Source organism: Mycothermus thermophilus, assembly GCF_041956435.1.
Source record: "Mycothermus thermophilus strain CBS 625.91 unplaced genomic scaffold VTJ04scaffold_3, whole genome shotgun sequence".
NCBI lineage: Eukaryota > Fungi > Ascomycota > Sordariomycetes > Sordariales > Chaetomiaceae > Mycothermus > Mycothermus thermophilus.
In genome coordinates this window covers 1-17069 of record NW_027191429.1, presented here as the reverse complement: position 1 = coordinate 17069, position 17069 = coordinate 1, and the positions used below count along the sequence as shown (strand labels likewise).

At 59.3% G+C, this 17069-nt stretch overlaps 6 protein-coding genes across 6 annotated transcripts; 1 reads left to right on the top strand and 5 right to left on the bottom strand.

Annotated features, from left to right (window-relative positions):
• Window positions 1-35: 35 nt before the first annotated feature.
• On the bottom strand, window positions 36-1967 carry VTJ04DRAFT_4104 (uncharacterized protein; the record flags this gene model as incomplete). The annotated part of the gene is made up of 2 exons (XM_069362078.1): window positions 36-1651; window positions 1721-1967. 2 exons carry the CDS (start codon window positions 1965-1967, stop codon window positions 36-38), a joined length of 1863 nt encoding a protein of 620 aa, XP_069219060.1.
• Window positions 1968-2906: 939 nt separating this feature from the next.
• VTJ04DRAFT_4103 (uncharacterized protein) lies at window positions 2907-5084 on the bottom strand (the record flags this gene model as incomplete). The annotated part of the gene is made up of 1 exon (XM_069362077.1): window positions 2907-5084. The coding sequence occupies one exon, from the start codon at window positions 5082-5084 to the stop codon at window positions 2907-2909; it is 2178 nt and encodes a 725-aa protein (XP_069219059.1).
• Window positions 5085-5817: 733 nt separating this feature from the next.
• VTJ04DRAFT_4102 (uncharacterized protein) lies at window positions 5818-6280 on the bottom strand (the record flags this gene model as incomplete). Its single annotated transcript, XM_069362076.1, has 2 exons — window positions 5818-6030; window positions 6137-6280. 2 exons carry the CDS (start codon window positions 6278-6280, stop codon window positions 5818-5820), a joined length of 357 nt encoding a protein of 118 aa, XP_069219058.1.
• Window positions 6281-7550: 1270 nt separating this feature from the next.
• VTJ04DRAFT_4101 (uncharacterized protein) lies at window positions 7551-10523 on the bottom strand (the record flags this gene model as incomplete). The annotated part of the gene is made up of 1 exon (XM_069362075.1): window positions 7551-10523. One exon carries the CDS (start codon window positions 10521-10523, stop codon window positions 7551-7553), a length of 2973 nt encoding a protein of 990 aa, XP_069219057.1.
• Window positions 10524-10960: 437 nt separating this feature from the next.
• VTJ04DRAFT_4100 (uncharacterized protein) lies at window positions 10961-13219 on the bottom strand (the record flags this gene model as incomplete). Its single annotated transcript, XM_069362074.1, has 2 exons — window positions 10961-11695; window positions 11768-13219. 2 exons carry the CDS (start codon window positions 13217-13219, stop codon window positions 10961-10963), a joined length of 2187 nt encoding a protein of 728 aa, XP_069219056.1.
• A 1078-nt stretch (window positions 13220-14297) lies between these two features.
• On the top strand, window positions 14298-15680 carry VTJ04DRAFT_4099 (uncharacterized protein; the record flags this gene model as incomplete). The annotated part of the gene is made up of 1 exon (XM_069362071.1): window positions 14298-15680. The coding sequence occupies one exon, from the start codon at window positions 14298-14300 to the stop codon at window positions 15678-15680; it is 1383 nt and encodes a 460-aa protein (XP_069219055.1).
• Between the last annotated feature and the right edge of the window lie 1389 nt (window positions 15681-17069).

Below are 17069 nucleotides of genomic sequence, written 5' to 3'. Positions count from 1 at the left end.
ACAAAAAAAAAAAAAAACAAAGAGGCACAAGGCCTCTACTCCTTGCCCTCGCCCTCACCCTCATCCTCATCGTCGGACTCGGGCTCGCGCACCCCGGCAAACCAGCTCTCGGCCTCCTCGCGGTGCGCGCGAGCGAGCGCCTCCTCGAGGCGTGCCGTGTGCTGGCACCACTCCTCCTTGGCCAACTCGGCGATGCGATCGCGCGAGAGGAACTCGGACCTGGCCTTGTCAAACCAGGCGGCAATGCCCATGGCAATGTTCTGAGGAGGCTGGTTCGGGTTGACCTTGCCAGCCACCTCCTTGCGCAGGCGGGCCTCGTCGGCCTTGGCCCCCTTCTCGCGACGGTCACGCTCCTGCTCGAGCGCCCGTTTTTCCAAGACGTGCGGGTCGGTGACCCGCGCCCTTTGGCGTGCGGCCATCTTCTGCTGGCGCTTGACAGCGTGCTCGTGAAGACGCTCTACGGCGTCAATCACGTCCTTGCGTGCCTGCTCACGGAAGTGGTGCACCAGGTAAAGATTGTCCCAGTTGCCGGAATCTCTCCAGCAACGAAACGCGACCCAAGTCTCAGCCATGAAACCGGCGAGCTTGGTCGTGATGGGCTCGTTGTGCTTGAGCCCAACCACCAAACGCGTGTGGTGACCGTTCGGGCCGTGCTCGAACCAGATCGCGCAAGCGTGGTGGGCGCGCAACGAGAGCAAGCCCAGCTTTGCCAGCTTGTGCCCAAAACAGTACTTGTAGACCCATTCGGAGCTCTTACAATTGAGCTCGAATGGGCCAGCCGCTTCCTCGTCAGGAAACGTGGGAAGCCGCAGCTTTCTCCACGCCTCAGATCGGTCCTCGAGGGACATCTGATACTTGGGCGGCTCGTACTCGGCAGCAGCCTCAAGCAGGCGCTGCTTTTCCTTGGTCGCGCGCTCGGCGGCAAGCTTCTGCTCCGCCTCCCGCTTGAGCCTGTCCTGACGCTCCTTGTGCTGTGCCAGGAACTTGGGACCAGGCAGGTCCTCAAGCTGCTTGGGAGGCGCCGCTGGCTCCACCTTCTTGGCCCTGCTCTTGACCTTGGGCTTGGGGATATCAGCCCAGGCGCGCTTTTCCTGCGAGCCCTCGGCCGCGCCGGCCTCGGGTGCCTCCACCTGGGGCTTGCCCGATTCCGACTTGACCTTGGGCCTTTCCGGCAACACCATCGATGTCGCCGACTTGCCCGGCTCGTCCTTGGCCCCAGACTCGGGCTTGGACTCGGACTTGGGCGGCTCCGGCTCTCCCTTGGGCGGCTCGGGCTTTGGCGGCTCGGGCAGCGGCTCGGCCTTCTCCTTGCCCTTGTTCTTGGGCGGATCGGGCAGCGGCTCGGCCCTCTCCTTGCTCTTGTCCTTGTCCTTGGGCTGCTCGGCGTCGAACTTGGCCTGGACACCAGAAGGACCAGCGTCCCCGGCGTTCTCCGCACCCTCCCCCACCGAGTGCAACGGCATCGGTTGCAAGGGGGGTGCCTGAGTCCAGTTGCCAAACCCAAGCCTGCGAATGCCCGGACTCCCGTCCCGCAGGCGGGCCATTTCCCTAACGGCATAATATTGCCGATATGCAGAGGACGTGAACTTTGGACGATCCTCTATCTCCGCTTCGGCCAGGTACTCTTGCCATCGGTCGGGAAACTCGAAATCTGTCACCCAATACGTCGTTAGCTAGCTGCTCGCCCATTCCATTGCTTGACCGACCACGAGAAACTTACTAAACTTGTCGCAAAGGTCCCGGAAAACGAGGAGATGAAAATACATCTCGCCGATGGTTGCAGGATCCCTTCTGACGACATAGAGACCCCGGCAAACGTCGGCCGCGGTCACAGCGTACCTGTCCTGAGCTTCCTCGCGGGTGTAGCCCGACTTCATCATGGCATCGAAATAATCTTGAAAACAAATTAGGTCTTTTTTGACCTCGACGGACGGGCCGTCAAAAATGATCACCGGTTCGTTATTCATTTTGAAAAATTTGTCGCTTTTTTGAAGAAAAGCGAGCAACGTCGGTGATCGTGTGAGTAGGAAGAAGAAAGAAGGAAACAGAGTTTCGTGGCGGGGCAGGAATCTTTTGCACACAGCGCAGGCAGAAAAGGTGGGTCCACACACGCCCTGCCTCGCAACACTGCAAACCGCAACAGATCACTGGACAAGTCCACTGGAGGTCTCAGGACACAGACTCTGGAAAAGAAAAAGTTTTACTTGGATAAGCATCAAAATTGATGCCGATTGCTCCATGATCTGGCGAAATTCAGCAACATCCAAGGGCAGCCAGCTGTCGCCGGTTCTCATCTGCTTCCAGGTTCGCATCGTCGGTATTTTGACGCTGGTTTCTGCTAGGAAGCTGCTTGTAACACCATGTTCACGATGACGATGGAATCGACCGTCGACCTGCTACTCTCGCATGACATTTGGGACTGTCAAGAGTTTGCTGTAGGACCAGTTGGTCAAAACTTTGTGATGCTTCCCTTGGCCTGGCTTCACGCCCAAGTCGCGGCGCACACAGCTACCGTAGATTTCACACCCACAAACCGGATCTCATCATCAGCGTGTTGGATGATTTTCAGGCACCGGCCCTTGGCGGGGGGGTTGACGCGCCGCCAAGAAGGGGCCGACATGTTTCATTGGACACGGGGCTCGTCGTGATCTCAAACAGGAAGGTTTGCGGCTGCAGCTGCGGGGCACGGTGGGGAACTCGGGCACGGGTGCTCAACCTCCAAAATCGTCACCAGCAACGACAGAGGAGAAACACGGTGAAATCACACAATCAATGAACACACATCTACAATGCTACGACATGTCACGGTCAGAGGGGTCAAAAGTGCCCGGAAAGAAACTTGGATTTGCCTAACAAAAAGGAGCGCTACGCTCCTTCGGGACGCCTAAACCATCCCGATCCCAAGCTCAATCCGTATCCAGCCCGTAATCTACCTCGTCCTCTCGCTCAGGAGAGAAGACGGGCCTCGGCGGCGCGCGGCGGCGGATCGTGAGTCCGCTCCTGGTCCTAATTCTACCCTCCCCCGTGCGCCCGTTCTCAGACTCGGACTCGGAACCGGCCCGGTCGCCAGTCTTTTCTTCCTCGTCCTCGGCCCTCTCGGGCGACTTGGGCGGATCGGCGGCCGCGGGCGTATCCACGTCCATCGGGTCGCCGCCGAGACGAGTATCGATCACGATATCGTCGTCGACCTCGTCCTCGTCCTTCTTGCCCTGCTCGCCCTGCTCGCCCTCCTCGCCGCCCTCCTCGGGCTTGTCCTTTTCCTTGTCCTTCTTGGGCGCCAGCACCTGGTCAGCGGTGGTGCCGGCAATCTCCAAGAGCGCCAGGGCGGACCGGTTCATTTCCTTGGCCTGGAGGGCCACGGCCGCCAAGCCTTCGTTCTGGTACAGGCGGACAATGTCGCGACCTTCGTACCAGACACGCCGGGGGTACTGGACGCGGAAACCTCCGCTCGTGTCCAAGTACAGGTCCTCATCGAGGATCTTCCCGGGGCCCTCCTCGTTGGCGTCGGCATCGTCGAGGATGACGCGGGTAAACCAAGGTCTCCGGTCAATCACCGGAGAATCCTTGTCGGTCACGAAGACCCCGGCGTCCTCCTCTTGCTTGTCCTCCTGCTTGACCGGCCTATCCCACGCGACAAGCTTGTCGCCGGGCCCCAGCAAGCAATTCTTCCTCAGGTGATCCAAGACCACCTTCCTGGCAACGTCCTTGGTGGCCTCGTGCAGCGCTTGCCGCATTTCCCATTCTTCCTTGTTGGTGGTGAAAGTCTCCACCTCCAAGTTGCCCTCCTTGGCGTAATCCAGCATTTGCGGGATTGTCCAACTGTGCCACAAGGGATCAGCGGGTAAGTCCCGGATCGCATCGTGCTGAGTTGGATCGAAATCCATCGGGTCCAACCTGTCCCCCAACGCCTCTGGATTGCCTACGGCAACTTCCATCGCGAAGCGGTTGGACCAGGGCCAGCAGCTTGGAATTGTCCAGTACTCCGCCTCGGGATCCCAGCGGCGCTCCATCAGCACGACGATGCGAGACCACGGGAACAAGGAAGAACGGAGCGCGGGCATGTTCACCCGTCCCACGACCATCAACTGGAACAGTGCTTCCAGGTGGTCATTCCTGTCCGAAGGCTTGAGGTTCTTGAAGACCTTGCAGTGATCCAGCTCGTGGCTCAACGTATTGCACCACGCGCAGCCGCCAATGCAGCCATATCCCTTGTCGGGAATGGCGCAGTCCTTGAGGGCGTGGGTCTGCTGCCCGCAGGCGGCACAAGGGCCGGTCCTCACCGGGCCGGTCCCAAGGAGCGAGCTGGGCCCAGCCTCGCTGGCTTGTCCCGTCTGCCCGCCGCGGCGACGCTGGCCGTGACCCTGACTCGGCCCAGGCTCAACCGAACGCGACCCAGACCCAGCCGAGCGCGAGCCGCGTCTACCAAAGCCCTCCGACCGTTCCTCCGGACTCTCGTCCTCAAAGTCGAAACGGCGGCGCTTGGCAGGTGGCCCGTACTGCGCCCGGTCCGGGAAGGTCTTGTTCCACTGCTCGCGGGCGTCCTTCATGTGCTGCCAATCGACATGAGCGTCGAACATGGCATACCCATTTTTCCGTGCAATGTCCTTCAAGGTGTTGCAATACGCATCAATGGCGGCGTTTGTTGCCGCGACCTTGAAGACATGCGACGAGCCCGGCGGTCCACGATTGGGGTTTGGATGCGGCGCATGCCAATTCACCCCGTACGTGCTCGACTGCAGCACGGGCCGACCGTGAGGCGGATACTGGTCCACCACGGTTCTCTCGTCCACCGGCCGAAGCCGGGGCTCGGTCGGGTCGACCGGCGCCTGGCCAGCCACAAAAATCTCCTCGGGCCACTCCTCGAGTTGATCTTGGCGGGCAGCGTACTCCCGCTTCCGCTCGACATCCTCGCGGTGGCGTTTCCTGATAAGCGCGTTATCGCGCGTCCTTGTGTGCTGGTTGGAGGGGACCAGCGCCCCGCGATTGTTGTTGTTGTTGTTGTTGTTGTTGCCGCCGCTGCGGCCCTTGTTGTTGTTGTTGTTGCCGGCGGCTCGATGGCCACCGGGCGGAGCGTGACGCGTCATCGTGATTGTGATTTCTATTGAATTAGACATTCAAAACGTTAGCCTGAGTGACTCATAGACGGAATGCGAGGAAACGACGTTGGCGGAGGATGGGTTCTTACGTGCGTGTCGCGATGTTTGTGGAAGAGAGGAAAGGGAAGAGGGAGAGCTGCGAAAAAAAAATCTTTTGTGGTTGTGGTCGGTTGTGGGGCGGGGTCGTGCCTGCCTAAGAGACATCTCTTTGTTTTCAGGTTTTCAGACCAGGACCGGCAGGCGGCGGCAGGTGCCAGCCTGAACGGAGGGTTCTCAATTTGGGACTGAGTGTGGTTGAAAGTCATGAATGCTTGGGCTTCTGCAGCCAATGCAGCATTAATGGAATGGGAAACGGTCTTTGGCTTGCTTTGCTCGGGGGCAGTCTTTGGCTTCCAAGGTTGCCTTACTCTGGAGCCTCGGTTTCCTATCTTGGCTTCGTTTTTACCTTCGGGCACCTTGAGCTCTGTCAAGAGACCCGAGACTGGCTTGGATCATGTCCTCGGGCCAGGTTCGCTTCCCGGACATCACGGGCCTGGTCACTCTGGCTTCCGCAAAGGATACTGCTGTTTCAAGAGATTGGATGCTGTGAACAATCCAGACGACTCTAATAGGGTTCACCGAGAAAGACAGATGAGCGTAGCCAAACACCTGTCAATCATGTCACGCGAGTCACATTGGGTCTTCACACAGCTAGTTGTGAGACAAGTATTACATTTCTACATCAACGACGCGGCCGACCCCCTAACCTCTCGGACTTCCCAACAACAACGACGATCTGGTCCAACTCAGCTGCCTGGGCGGCTAGAGTGCCGTAGGACTTTCTGTTCCCATCGCAGGTCCTGTCGTCGCGGCTCCTGCGGCTGGCAAGCAGCTTCCTGTGGTCGTTCACCAGGCTACCGTCCAGTGTCCCCGCCTTGCTCGTCCTGAGCTTGTCCTGGCGAAGTCGACTGACCCGACAGAACAGACGTGCAGGCCTCCAGCAACACGTCGCAAAACGGGTAGGTCTTGTTGCCTGAGTAAGCCGGCTCCTCTGGCCGTACTCGATCTTGGAGTAGAGCGATTGTTTGTGCGCCGGTGCGCTGGACGACGGGGTCGAGAATCTCGTGGTGCCCGGGAGGGCAGGCGCGGACGAAGGCTTCGAGGTCGGCTCTCCCGCTCGTCTTAGTGGGAGGTGTGTCGGCCATTTTGGATGGTGGTGGCGTGTTGAGGAAAGGTGGGTGAGGAGAAGCGATTTGTTGAGGAAAGATCATGTTGTTGCAGTTTGGATGCCCAGTGCAAACGAACAGTGTTTGTCAACTAAACTTGCCACGGGTACAAAGACCACAAACTTATCCACCAAAAAAGACATCATCAATCAAGCTAAAGTACAATGATACAATTTCAACTACGACAAGGTGGTCCTGGAAAACGGGTTACTCGCTCAGCGGTAATTAGTTCGATTTCACAACCTGAATACTCGCAGGCTCGAACCCGGGCCAGGGTTCAGTAGGAGTGTTTACAGTAGAAACCACGGTTATATGGGTTAGCAATGAACCCTTACACCCCAATCCACACCTCGGCGTCTTATCTCAATCGAACCCTTGCTGGATGTCGGATCTGCCTTCGCCGCAAACCTTCCCGATCTGGATGAGGGTCTCTCTTGGCACGGGACGTCCCGCGGCCAGGGCGCCAGCACCCCCTTGGAACGTCATCCTCACGACATCCATGACCGAGACGACCCCAAGACCTCAGTCACCTGCGGAGGCAACCCCAAGAGAGTCACTTGGGGGTGTGTATTCGTTCAATAATCATCTCACGTGCTGGTGTATCCACGTGACTGTCACGTGACTTACTCGGGTACCGTACCCGGACGCCGGATGGGCATTCTATCCAGCTCCGGCTTGCTGGGTCCAGCTTTTACTGCGTAAGATGCAGTTGCGGAGAAGGCTGGAGAGGTCTAGTCGGTCAGCGTGTGGCAGCAAGACAGAAAAAGCAGAAAATTGGACCGGTGATGTTGTATCTTGGATCAAACATAGAGGGGACCACCAATGCTCGAGCAGATCCTCATTGGTCCACCCCGAAGTTCGGAGGATGTCCACGTCGTATGAGGGCTGGTACCCGGCGCCGCCAACAACAGCATATCCGGCGTCTCCTGCGCCGTCAGTTCAGTCGCCACAAATGCGCAATGGGAGAACCTCGCCCTTCATGCCTCCCAACAACGTCAGCAGCAACGCCTCAGCATACTCACCATACTCGCCCTTCCAACCGCCCGCTGCATGTATATAGATAGGCTTACTCCCTCGCTCTGAGGGCTTAGTTCCATAAGCTTAATTCACTGGTTGTTTTCACCCATTCCTACCCTCCTTACTCGATCGATTGCCCACTCTTACGTGCCACAGAAGAGGAAGAGAAGAAACATAATGAGTCACACTGCAACGACCGCAATCACGAAGTAGGGAGAAAGAATCGATGTATTTATTCTTCTACATCCTCTGTAACCATCTTGAAAAGAATACTGCCATCCTCCGGGCAGCGCTTCACACACAAGCACCCTGCGGGATGCTCTTCGCAGGGCCCCTCGCCCACGTCCGCCTCGTTGTTCGCCAACAGCTGCGAGATGCAATGCCAGCTGTCGGGTTTTCCCTCGTCCAAAAACTCGGTCCAGGCATCGGAGTAGGATGGGAAGAGGTATGCGGAACACACCTCATAGTACACCTGCTCGAGGGTCAGATCGCCGCCGACAATCTTTGGCTTGAGAGCGACCATTCCCTCGGCAGCCTCCTCCACCAGACGGGCCCACGGCCCGTGGGGTCCGGGGCTGGACACCCTTTTCCGTTTGCGTGACCCGCCGGAAGAAGGAGTGCGCGCCCCCTCAGAACTTGAGGATTGCTCCTCGAGTTCTCGGAGCCTGCGCTGCAGGGACTCCTTTTCCGAGACGGACGCCTCCAGTTCTTGCACCCTGCGCTGCAAGCCCTCTTTCTCTGAGGCAGCGGCCTCGAGATCTCGGACCTTCCGCTCCATGGCTTCCTTGTCCGAGACGGACGCCTCGAGCTCGTGGACCCGTTGCCGCAGCGACTCCTTTTCTGAGGCCGACCTGACCGAGTCGTCCTCCAAGGTCTTCACCCGGGTAGCCAGGTCCAACTTTTCCCCACCGAGCTTTGACTTCTCGGTGAGGAGCGAGGAACACCGGCTCTCCAGGGTCTTGACTTTCCCTGCCAGAAGATCCCGCTCAGCAGACACTCTCGCGCCCTTTGAGACGGACTCGGCAACGCCAGCCTCCAGAGTCTTGACCCTGTCTGCTAGCAGATCCCGCTCGGCCGTGATCCTTGGGATCTGCTCGAGCTGGGCAGTCTCGGCTTCCAGAGCCTTGACCCTGCCGGCGAGGGCGTCCCGTTCGGCCGACAACGCCGCCTTCTCAGCAGACTCGGCTTCCAGGGTCTGGACACGAGCCGCAAGGACGTCCCGTTCGGCAGCCAACGTGGCCTTGTCCGCGGACTCGGCCTCCAGGGCCTTGACCCTGCCCGCGAGAACATCCCGCTCGGCCGCCAACGTGGCCTTGTCCGCGGCCTCGGCTTCCAGGGCCTTGACCCTGTCCGCCAGGAGTTCTCGTTCGGCGGTGATCTTTGGGATCTGACCGAGCTGAGCTGTCTCCGCTTCCAGGGTCTTGACACGGCTCGCGAGAACATCTCGCTCGGCCGCCAATATCGCCCTCCGCGAGGACTCGGCTTCCAGGGCCCTGACCCTGCCGGCGAGGAAGTCCCGTTCGGCCGTCAACGTCGCCCTCTCCGAAGCCGACGCACCGGAAGCGGCCTCAAGAGCTAGGACGCGGGTGGCAAGGACGTCCCGTTCGGCCTCCAACGCCGCCTTGTCCGTGCACTCGGCCTCCAGGGTCTTGACCCGGTTCGCCAGAACATCCCTCTCGGCCGTGACCTTTGCCATCTCGGAAAGCCGGGCTTCCAAGGCCTGGACCTTGTCGGCGAGTGCAGCCTTCTCGCGCGCCAGGTCAGACATCTTGGCAACCTCGGCCTCCAAGCTGCTGATCTTTTCCAGGAGGGCACCCCTGTCCTCGCGCTCGCCCAGGTCCCGTCGGTACCCCTGAACCTCCTGGACCAACGAGTCCAGCTTGTTGCCGTGCTCTTGGTCCTGGAGGGAATGGGACGACAGGGTGGCCGTGAGCTCCTGCATGGACTTGGCGAGCGCCTCATTGTCAGAACTCAGAGACTCGAAAACAGAAGTCTTCAACGTCTCAAAGTCCGCCCGCTCCTTGACCAGGGAGCTTTTGAGCCTGCCGATCCGGACCCGCTCCGACGTGTTGCTTCGGCGCGCGTCCTCGACCTTGTTCTCGGCAATCTCGAGCTCCTGGTGCCGGATCTGGACCGCCTCCTGGACCTCCTTGAGCTCCTGCTCTCGCTGCGCCAGGTAGGCCTCGATGTCCTGTTGCCAGTCATCGAGGTTTCTCTCACGGCGATCCAGGGCGTCCTGGCGGGTTCTGGCCTTGGCCTCGAGGTCTTGGCTGCGTGTCTCCAGATCCTCCTCGTGCGCTTCCATGTCAGCCTCGAGTTCCTGGCGCCGCGCAGCCAAGTTCTCCTCCTCAGCCTTGGCCTTGTCGTCCAGCTCTTGGCGGCGCGCCGCGAGAGCCTCCTCGTCAGCCTTGGCTTTGGATTCCAGCTCTCGCCGCCGCGCAGCCAGGTTCTCTTCCTCGGCCTTGGCCTTGGATTCGAGCTCCTGGCGACGCGCGGCCAGAGCGTCTTCGTTGGCCTTGGCCTTGGCCTCAAGCTCTTGACGACGCGCAGTCAGAGCATCCTCCTCGGCCTTGGCCTTGGCCTCAAGCTCTTGACGACGCGCAGTCAGAGCATCCTCCTCGGCCTTGGCCTTGGACTCCAACTCTTGACGGCGCGCAGCCAAGCGCTCCTCCTCGGCCTTGGTGTCGGCCTCGAGCTGTTGGCGGCGCGAGTCCACCTCTCCCTGCTGGGTCTTTATGGTGGACTGCAGCTCGTCCAACGCCTTCTCGCGGGTACTCAGAATTTCTTCCCTCTCCTGCACACGTTGCTCGCGCTCGGTGAGGGCGGCCTGCTGACTCGCAAGAGCCGTCTCCCTCTGACCAGCGGAGGTCTCCCGCTCGCCGAGGGCAGCAGCCTGCTCGTCGAGCTTGGTTGTCCTATCGTTGAGGGAGGACTCGAGCGACGCGAGCTTTGCCTTGAGAGCTTCCTGCTCACGGGCAGTTTCCTTTACCTGCGCCTCTTTGGCGCGAACCTTCTCTTCCCGGGTGGTCTTCAGACAACCGAAGTCGTCGACGACCACCGTGAAGTACTTGAGCAATCGCTCGAGCTCTCGGGGCTGGGATTGGGAGGCCATCAGTCCCTCCCTTCGCACGAGGCGATTCATCGCCTGGATGACCTTGGTGGTCTGGGGATCAACGCCTTCGTCCATGTTGCACTTCACGTTCATGTGTGTATGTCAAAGTTGTTGATGCAGGATGGAATTCACATGCGGGCAGGTCTTCATTTGCACATCTCTCTCTACTGTGCCTGCCCGTCTTGTCGGACCTACAGGGGAAGGCGGCGGTGGTGTTGTGAGGAAGGTGCCTACTCACCAGCCTCAACGCCATTGAGGAATCTACAGCCCAGTGTCAAACTCAAACATCGGGGAGAGTCAAGGGATCGCGAACCAACTGAGCACACTGTCGGGGCATTTGACCGACGCTCCCGCTATGCTTCTGGATTGCTTGGAGCTCACAAACACCATAGACATCTTCACTCACAAAAGGTCGTAATTTCCCCAAGAGGCAATTTCATATTCCGAACAGGCAATCCTACATCCTGAACAGGCATTTCTATATCCCATACAAAAAGCCAACCATATCTCCCCTTGCCTCTACCCTTCTCCTACCACCTCGCAAAGACAGCATTGCCAGCGCTGCGTACCCAGCGCGGCTGCCTCCTTTCCCACCGGTGTGTCTTTCCAGGAAAAGCGTGAATGTCGTCGCGCAGATCCCGGTTCATGCTGCCCATGACCCGTCTCCAGGACGGGGCATCTTGTCCTCCCCCAGAAGGCTCCTCTGCCGGCCGCGGTGGATTGGACGCCCCCGCGGCCGGGACCTCCACTGGTCCTTCAGGCCTGTCCGCGGGCGCCGATGCACTGGCCTCCGAAGCCCCGTCAGCCGCGGCCGACGTGCCCGGGCCCGGGGCCGGCATGGGCCCTTCCGGCTTGTTCGCCGACGCCTGCACCTTGTCTGGGCCAGCCACCCGCTCCAGGCTCTCCGCCGACCCCGAAGGCCCGTCAGTGTTCGCCGACGCCTTCGGGGTAACAGGTGGCTGCGGGCCCCGCGGAGACACGGGGGGCAGCACCACCAGCCGGCCGGGACCCGCCCCGGGCAGATCGTCAGTGGTTGCTGACGCCTGAGGGGTCGGGACGGGCGGCGGGGGCGGCGGGGGCGGCGGAGGTGGTGGAGGCGGTGGAGGCGGTGGAGGCGGTGGAGGCGGCGAGGGCGGCGAGGGCGGCGGGAACACCGACTCCTCGAACGGGAGTGGCGGTGCCGGCGACCGCGGCTGCTCCAGGGGCCCTGACTCCTGCGGGTTGGTCCCGGGCACGCCCGCGGCCGTCTCGGTGACCCTCTGCCGCTTTTCCGGAGGTTCCGTCGGAGACTCCTCTGGAGACTACTGACGCAGCCGCTTGCTTCGCCGGAGCCCGACCTCAATTTTGGCGCGCTTGACACGCTTGAGCTGAGGCTCGGCGTCCTCGTCGCTGGCAAACGCGAGTGCAACATCAGAATCATCCGACTGCTGCTCCTCTGCCTGCTCCTCCTCATCCTCGAGGATGCCAGCGAGCTTCTCGCGATACCTCTCCTTTTCCTTCTCACGGAGCAGGGCGTAGTCGCGCAACTCCCTGAAGTCCTGAGACATGGGGTACGCCTTGGTGTACATCCTGTCCGTGATGGCGCTCTCGTAGATACCGGCCGACATGAAATGGGCAAAGCCCATGTTCCGGGTCCTGTCCAGAGCCTCCCTGAGGAGATCGAGGTCGCGGCGATGCACGAGAAAACGGGCCGAGGGACGCGCTCTGGGCGTGCTCTTTGGACCACGAAGTCCGACGATGTCGTCAATCGCGTCCATCAAGGCATCCCAGGCCGGCTGGCCCACGTATCCAATGCCAAACGGCTTCTGCTGCTCGCGTTCCCTCTTCATTTCCTGGCGGATGTCCGAAACCTTGCGGCCCGGCTGCGCCTTCTTCCGCCTCAGCAGCTCGCAAAGGAACCCTTCCCACGCCGGCGGCTCGACGTCCCAGGGCCCGTTGTCGTTGCTGTTGGCCATGACGGCATACTGGATACCGATGGCAACCAGGCAGAAGTTGCCGGAAAAGATGGGGTGACACAGCAACGCCGTGAGAGCCTTGCAAAAGGTGGCACTCCAGATGCGGCTCATTGTCCCCGAATGGTTGGTCCGGGACTGGGCATCATCGTACTGCATGTTAAACTGGCAGCCGATGATATCCTCAGGCAAACAGCCCAGCAGGATCAGAGAGGCCCGGTACAGGGTCAGGATGTCATTGTTGCCCGACGTATCGAGCTTGGCCTCCCTGTACGTGTCCTTCTCCCAGCTCTTCTTGGCGGCCTTCCTGTCCGCGCTGGTCCAAACCTGGTCCAGCGGGAGGAGCGGCAGCTTGTCCATGACGTCGCCCAGGTCCTTGAAAGCGGTCAGTCTGGATGATATCCACTCCCGGGCGCTTTTCAGGTGCTCCTGAAGCGGACGGTCAAGAAACGCGTCGATCGGGGGACGCAGTTTCGACGGAATCGCCAACTTGGCCTTTTTCTTGTTGCCGTCGTCACCATTGTCGTCGGCAATCTCCACGGGCGACTCCCTTGTACCGCGGCCCCTCGGCCGGCCACCGCTTGGCTTGCGGCTCGGGGCACGGCTGGGCTGCCGGCTGGGCTGCCGGCTCTGCCCCCGGTTCGCCGCAACGCTCGGCTTCCGGGAGCCTTGCTCGCCCTCGGAGGGGAGACTTTCCTCCTCTTCCTCATTCTCGCTGTCCTCGACGTACTCGGAGTCGGACGACTCCGGTACGTCGAAGGGGTCTTGGTCTTTTTTGCGCGTATCGCGCCGGGGCTTTGCGGCGTGCCGCACACGGGAATTGCTTTCTCGAGCCATCTGCAAACAACAAAGCGTTAGCTGGGAATGGGCGAGTTTCGGGGATGGGAGGGTGATGGTACGTTTGATGGTGGTGTCGATGTTGAAGAAGAGAGAATGGGCGACCGGGAGTTTTGGCGGGGCACATTCCTGAGAAGGTTTGCGGCGGGTTGGGTTCGACCTCCAGTCGACCAGCACAAGTCACTCAATTTTTGCCTTTTCCCCATGCCATTTTCAATTGGTTTCTCTATTTGCCATCGCTTGCTTCCATCAAAATCCATCTAAGCTGGGTTTGTTCTTTGGTTGAAATGCATCACGTTTGAGGGGGGGTCGGCATCGGTCGTTTGCCTTGTCACCGCCGACGGCTCCACGAAAGTCTACATCGCCAGCACCCCTTGTACAGACTGAAGCACCTTTTGCAAGACGACCTCCAAGCCCGTCCATAGTCACCAAGAATGGATAGTTTTGTCTTTCAGCCCTCCCACGGACTCCGAGGTCCAGACGCAGCCAGATCCCGACTTTGACGACGTGACGTCTCTGGAACAAGAGGTGCGTGATCAAAGACCGTCCAGGCATGTTCCCAACTAACGGACGTAGGAGCCGAGTAGGCGTCCCAGATCTCTTTCGGTCATCCGGATCGACGGCGAGTCCGATCGTCTGCAACAAGAGCTTGAAAGGGAGGAAGATATCCAATGTCGGGAGGAGAACTTGGACGGGCCGTTTGAACGGAGCGCTGCAAAGAGAAAAATAGATTCCGTTTAGATACACGAGGAGCTCCAGCAGTGGTCGGAGAGCTCTGATGAACCACCTGGGCTTCAGAAGCAGGGTGGCGGCCTTGGTCAAACGTCCTGACAGTGCTTGTTAGTTGGCCATTGCCTGGCTCTCGCCGCGTTTGCGGTTTTTCCAGGTGGCATTGGACTGTATGAGGACAGAACCTAAATACATTCAAAGAAACATTGCAAGTTGAGGTCCTCAGGCAGTCAATGCAAAGTGGGTCCCCAGTCTGTGATCTGAATCTGAAAGCCATCACGACTCTTCGCACCTTTCCCATTGTTCACCTTTTCCACACACATTTCGACACCAATACCACCACGACAAGATGACCGACACAACTCGCAGTCAAGGACGCGCCGATGCGCCGAGCGATCGGCTGAATCTCAAGGCACAGTACGAGAATTTTCTCGATCAGGCCTTTCTACACATGTGGCCTGCAGTCAAGGCTCCAGGCGACTCCGCGCGCCCCGATGAGAACTTGTCTGGGGTTGCTTGCGCGATCCTGGTGATGAGGACGGCTCTTACGTTCCTCGAAGCCGCCCGAGCTCCGGTGGTCGAGGCTTTCGGGACAGGCACCGTCAAGATTCTCGACCTCGCCGTCGGGCGCGCCGACGAAGCCGCCATCCAGGCGTTCTGCCAGGATTGGGCGGCCGGCAACAATGGGCCGCTGCCGCCCTCGTTCATGGAGCTCGTTGAGCACAGGGAAATGTGGCGCTCGTTTTGGGCCCTCAAGTACTTTCACTTCCGGAAGCTGATGGTTTCCGACGACGACGACAACTCCGAGCCGAAAGAGGTGCTGCTGGAGCAGACATACGTCGAATGGGATGGTCGCGAGAGCCTCTCCGACCACCTGAAGCGCAGCTTTGGCCCGTACGCAGGCAAGACGCGTTACAAGACCGCCATCGTCGTGCCCGGGTCGCCCGAGATCCTGCGGGTGAAGCTCGTCATTTCGGACAAGGACACGCCCAAACTCAACTTTGTGACCGACGTCAAGCGGTTCAAGCATGCCGGCGCCGTGTACAGATGCGTTGCCATCGTCAGGCTGCGTGACCACCCTGCCGGGGAAGACACGATGCGCATGTACTTCCCGCCGGGCGCTCCCTTCTGGGCCAACGGCGGCGCGTATCCGTTGTGCGATACCTGGCACATTCCGGATCCGGGTCAGTACATGATATACTACCTGAGAACGGAGATCCCCATCGCGCCCGAGGAGCCGGTGTTTTTCGACAAGAAGACGTATCCGTACGCCGAGTCATACGCGCGTTTCGGCAAGATCTTTCTGGACAAGGCCTTGTCGGTCCTGTCGACCCCCGCGCCCGCGCCTGCGAGACAGTCCCTCCCGGACCCCGTGGTGCCACCGCGTTCTCGGCAAGTTGCTCCTCCACGGCCGGGCCAGGGAGACCGCGCGCAGGGACAGTCCAGGTCGGGCCAAGAACAATCCAGGCCGCCGAGTGGGCCGGGCCAGGGGGACCGCAGCCGCACGCAGGGACAGTCCAGGTCGGGCCAAGAACAATCCCGGCCGCCGAGTGGGCCGGGCCGGGAGTCGTCCAACACGTTTGGGGCCCGCGAATCAAGGGGCCAGGGCCAGTCGCGGGGAGGACCGGAACCCGGTTCGCGACAGGTGCGTTTGCCGCCGGGATATCGGAGTCAGGAAAGCCGCTCACGGCAGGAGAGTTCCTCGCTGCGTAGTCGTAGGAGGCGACGTTGAGCGCGCTCCACGACCCGTGGGGGTTGGAGCCGGGGGACAGAATGGCGGACTGATGAGGCGTGGAAGTCATGGGATGAGGCAGGAAGGGTGGGAAGTTGACGGCGGGGAGAGATAGCAATGTGACAAGCGCTGTTATTCCAATGATGTTCCTTTTTCCCGTGACCTGTTTGAGCGTAATCCAACTGCTGGCCGTAGTATCCATGTTCCCATGTATGTTCTCAACGTTCTCAACGGCGGTTGTAACAACACATCTACGTCTTGTGATGGTAGGCGTATCTCTGGGCATCGAACACGTCTCTCATAGACACACACACAGGAAGGAACAGATGGACTCCCAACCCCGCGGAGTGGTAGGAGTAGGGTAGGGTTACAGGGAGATATGGTTGGAGGTTGGTGAAGACATAAAATGCCTGTTGGGGATCGGGAAATGCCTCTTGCAGAAGTTCGGACGTTTTGAGAGGGAGGATATCGATGGTGTTCATGAGCCTCAACATCCCCACGGCCCTCTCATGGTAAACATGCGACGATTGATCCATAGTCCCAAAGCACAACCATAACAATAGAAGCTTCTCGAGCTCAACGCTTTGGCGAAACCGGGAGATTTAGAAGGATGTACGAGGAGAGAGACGCTGTGGGAACCAACTCCATTGGTCCGTAGCCGAGTACAACATATCATCGAGATGCAAAGTTAAATCCAAGGAAGTCAGTAAACATGGAGCAGCCAACGAAAGAGTATAACAAAGGCAAATAAGAGGTAGAGAACAGAGAGAGGAGGCGAAAAATAAGGAAAGATAGTAAGTTTTAATCTAAACAGATTTCCCTTCTATAAGGATGGGTAATCTAAATAATTTTTCCTCTAAACGGAATTTACTAGTAATAAGGCTCTAATCTAAATAAGGAAAATCGGTATAAGTATCCTTGACCGGAAAAGCGGCCCCCCCTCGGCGGGGGCGGCGGGGCCCTAGGCTACGGGTAGGAAGGGCGGGGAAGGGGTGGGAGCGGAAACGGGGCCGGGGAGGGCAGGTTTTGGGGGGGTCGATGTCCTCTAAACAGATTTAGTATGGGAAATGGGGTCCTCTAAATAAGAGGGTTAAGGGTTGAAATATCGTCGATTTCCATAAAATAAAGTAGGTGGGTATATGCAACAGGGTGGGGGCTATACGTAGGTGGGTTCCTTCACTACTTCAGGGCTTAGGGTTACCCCCCAACTATAGTGCACCTATACAAACTATATACCATTCGATTCTCCTTGCAGAGCTGAATAAGGATCCGCAATCCGCTTCGTTGCCGCATTTTTCGCCGATTTAATATCGAGTTTTAAAGATGGCGTACTTTGTGTGTTGCTGACGCCTTGCCAAGCCTGCACTTCCATTTTAGGAAGTTCGGGTT